At 38.0% G+C, this 4123-nt stretch overlaps 1 protein-coding gene across 1 annotated transcript in view; it reads left to right on the top strand.

Moving 5' to 3' along the window:
- Nucleotides 1–2279: 2279 nt before the first annotated feature.
- The window catches only part of LOC132157164 (attractin-like), a 69026-nt gene continuing 67182 nt past the window's right edge, over nucleotides 2280–4123 (top strand). Inside the window, exon 1 of the mRNA XM_059566377.1 lies at nucleotides 2280–2766. Coding sequence (XP_059422360.1) covers nucleotides 2510–2766 — 257 coding nt within the window. The 5' untranslated portion in view covers nucleotides 2280–2509. The remainder of the gene's footprint in view (nucleotides 2767–4123) is intronic.

The following is a 4123-nucleotide window of genomic DNA, read 5'->3' as shown; positions in this document are numbered from 1 at the left end:
GTGTGCTTTAAAGGTGCTCGTTCAAGACCGAACGCACAAGTTCAGAGGCATTGTAGCCACTCGCTAATACGGTGTCAGTGGCTTAGGTGCAAGGCACTTGATGAACGTGAGTCTGCGTGTGACTGAGCGGACGTGGGAATATTCAAACTGCCTTTAAGCTGGACTTTGAGACACGAATGACAAATTTGTGATGATGGTCAGTATGAGACTTAGAATTGAATGATTTGAAACGGAGACTTTGAACATCATTCTGTAAAATACTTCATGTCATTAGCAGCCAGAAAAGTAGTTTACTGTATGTTAAATCATTTTGAAACACAAATTGTGATAATTTTCCTAAAAAAAAGAAAATGAAAAAAAAAAAATCTGAATAAGAAGTGCTTTGACTAATTACACAATAAGAAAGGATACAGCTGGAGGAATCACTTCGACCAAATATTCAGCACACACACTTAATTGTAACATATCAGGTGATTACTGATTGTATAATTTTTCTTACCAATTTTGATTAGAGGGACTCAATTTTCTTTTGTATATGATGAAAGTTTCTGTATAGTAACTGCTTTTTATAACTTCTGTGAACGATTTTCCTAAGAATGGTTTGAGAGAATGGTGATAGAGTGGATCTTTATGGTCTCTGGTGATGGATTTGATCTCTGTGGACGTGTTTAAGAGGACCGGGTGCCTCTGCACCTTCAGGAGCCGCTTCTGTATGTATGTGAACACAGGTGTGTTTCCTGAACGGGCTGTTATGCTGCAGAACAGACAAAAGATTATGACCTTTGACCCTTAATCATGAGGACTGCATCCTGTACCACTTGTGAACCCTTCAGTTTTTAACCTGTATCTGTGAAGACGGCAGCGAGTGCTGATCCCGTTTGTTCAGATCACTGTGGCAAATCCTTCCAACAGCTCTTTCCCTGCCTAATGATCTTCTCCAGTCTTGAGGTTTGAATCAGTTTTATTCATGCTTGTTTCTTTGTTAATGTAGCATTTGGTTCTGACAATTTTGTTCCTCCAGTGTTCTCCAGTTGTTTCGTTTTTTCCTTGTGACGGTTGATATCCCAGTTTTATGTTCATGTTCTTTAGCCCAGCCATGTTTCCTGCCGTCTATGTAAATATGTTTATTTGTTTTTATTTATGTTGAGAACAAAAATCAATCCGTTGGATTGGTTTGAGGTATAAATAAGGTATATGAATGCACTTCATCCAGTGGAGTGCGCTGAATTATTGTGACTTCTTACAAGTCAGAATTTAATAAACGTTCTATGATGTTTGTAAAAGTGCTGTTTTTTTCAATCATTTCCTGCTATAAGACATGTTTTATATAGAGTCATCATGCTTTTGAAAGAATCTTTTATAGCACCGTGAAACCATTTTTTATAAAAGTTTTCACTTTTATTTTTAAAGTTTCTTCATGTTTTACATGCTGAATACAAAAAAAAGTTGTTGTTTTTTATCATTAAAAATACCCATGAAAACTTAAACAACCAAAAAATGTTGACAACTTATACAAGCTAATCTGGTATTGCTCATGCATAACATTGAGTTAACAACAGTTTAACATAAACTTACCAAAGTGAGTCCAAAACTTCAGAAGTCCACATTGTATGATTACTGTCTTTTCTGACTAGTTCTACAATGCTCTGGAATGTTCCTGTAAGCACTAGAATATTCCAGAGTGTTACAGAAACTTGTGGAATGTCCTCATCCTTGCAAAAGCAAAATTAGAACAAAACTTGTGTGTACTTAACCAGTGTTTCATGATTAATGATGAATGCTCTAAAATGTATCTGAACTAAATATTGATGCAATATGAAAATAAACAATACAATAATAATCATTACAGAAGAACTATATATCAAAAATAAATAATTAAATGAAAAATTACATTGTGTAGCAGTATATATGATGGTTAAATACCACAAAAGGCCACAAGGGAACGCTGTTGAGCTATAGTTTGTTTATCTACTGACACGATCTTTTGATAGACCACAATGTGTGGAATGGAATAGAAATCTTATCACATACAATTTGATATGATAATAACTCTAGAAAGATTTGCAGAGAGTTATGCTTGCTTTATAATTTTTATTTCCCGACCACGTAACCCCACTTCAACGGCATTGTACGTGCATATTATAATATTGCTTTATTCCTAAAAAAATATATATATTATGCCTAAAGTTTATATAATTTGTTCTGGGTCATTTATCCTAATTACTGGATTGAATTACGCACTCCTTATCAATCAATGCGTACTTCCTCATCTCGCCTGAAATCTCGTCATTTCCGGGTGTCAATATGTGTCTCGGTCTCAAGCTCGGTCTCGGTAGTGCAGCGATAAGCATCGGTAAGATGTGAACGGGAAGAAAAGTTAAAACAATCTGCCTCCAAAACGAAAGCACGGGCCGCCGACAGCATCGACAACACTGTCATCCTTTGTCTCCCTTCATCCGCTAGTGACCAACAGAGGATTCGCCTCCGACTGTCAGCCGTTTCTGCGCGAATGGCCGCGGAGGTTCGGAGGGCCCTCGGCCGCCGCTGGTGTATGACACTCGGCCTGACACGCGGAGGCCTTCACAGTACCGTCCTGCGATGTCTTCTCTTCATCACAGCCTTCAGCGGACTGGTCCGTCTATCCGCGGCCACGGAGGCGAAGGAGTGCGAAAAACCCTGCTTGAACGGCCAGTGTAACAGCGGCGTGTGTGTGTGCGAGCCGGGATGGGTCGGGGAGCAGTGCCAGCACTGCGGCGGCCGCTTCAGGTGAGACACACGAGGCTCTTATTCCCAGCTGATGCTCGTGACATTGACACCAACTCGCTGTAACTTTGTTCATAGCTTGGTTTATGTGTGGTGATATTAACAACGTATCATGAAGGCTCTTCTTAGGGAATTATGAAAATATACGTCCTGCTCTGTCCGGCGCCTATAGGCTCTATATAAATATTTGGCGGGGGTCCTGTGAAGTGTGTATTCTTTTTACATTTTAAAAGTATAGAGGTGACCCCGGACCACAAAACCAGTCACGGATATATATATATATATATATATATATATATATATATATATATATATATATATATATATAATTTTATTGAGCTTTATACATGTATTGAGAAAATCACCTTTAAAGTTGCCAAAAGAAGTTCTTAGCTATGCATATTATTAATCAAACATTACGTTTTCATATAACGTTATTTACCTAGTTTACAAAATATCTTCATGGCACATTATCTTTACTTGATATCCTAATGATTTTTAGCATGAAGGGAAAAAATATATAATTTTGACCCATACAATGTTTTGCTGGCTACTTATGACTGGCTTTGTGGTCCAGGGTTGCAAATGTAATTTTAACAGCTTTTTCAAACATTTTAGTAATCACAAAGTATAAACTTTAAGGTGTTGTCATTAATGATCACTTCAATCATTTTAATAAATGTCATTTAAATAGTTCAATGTTTGCAAACCTGTGGGCGCCAAATAACAAATGGTTTGCACTAGCCTATTCGGGCCCTTAATATTGTGCTCAATGAAATGTTATGTTGAATATTTTGGCTGAATATTTCACTCCCTTGTCGTCAATTATTGTTATAGTTTATAATGACGTGAGTCTGTTGTGTCATACTTATCTGGTACTGTAAATATCTCCATAGCAGTGGCTTAAATGCCAGTAAACAGTATTATTTTATGGTTTCATTGGAATATGAATTTTGGCTTATGCTGCTCCATCATGGGATGTGACTCACTGATGGGCAACTGGCAGAGACACTGGCTACATTGGAGGCTTTGGGTCACGTGGGGTGAATCAGACTCCAAATGGCTGCGAAGAGACAGGCAGACTGAAGCCAAATGATCATGTGGTGTCAATCATGAATCTAACACGGCCACGCTGGAGGCAGAGACCATTCTGCCAATTCATCTCAGTTCAGGAATGTTCCTGTCCTGTTAATGACCAGGAGTAACGTCTATGAACGCAGTCCTAATTCACTGCTAGCTCTGTTTTTCTATGTAGATTTCTCCAAATGAAATGCATAATGGGCATTTTGTGGGCACACGCGTCATCAGAGTAATACATTAATAATATTTAATTATTTTGACACTCATCACAGGTTCCTTT

Source organism: Carassius carassius, chromosome 14 (assembly GCF_963082965.1).
Source record: "Carassius carassius chromosome 14, fCarCar2.1, whole genome shotgun sequence".
Taxonomy (NCBI): Eukaryota; Metazoa; Chordata; class Actinopteri; order Cypriniformes; family Cyprinidae; genus Carassius; species Carassius carassius.
The sequence above is the reverse complement of the archived record's forward strand: the minus strand, read 5'-3'. Positions and strand labels throughout refer to the sequence as shown.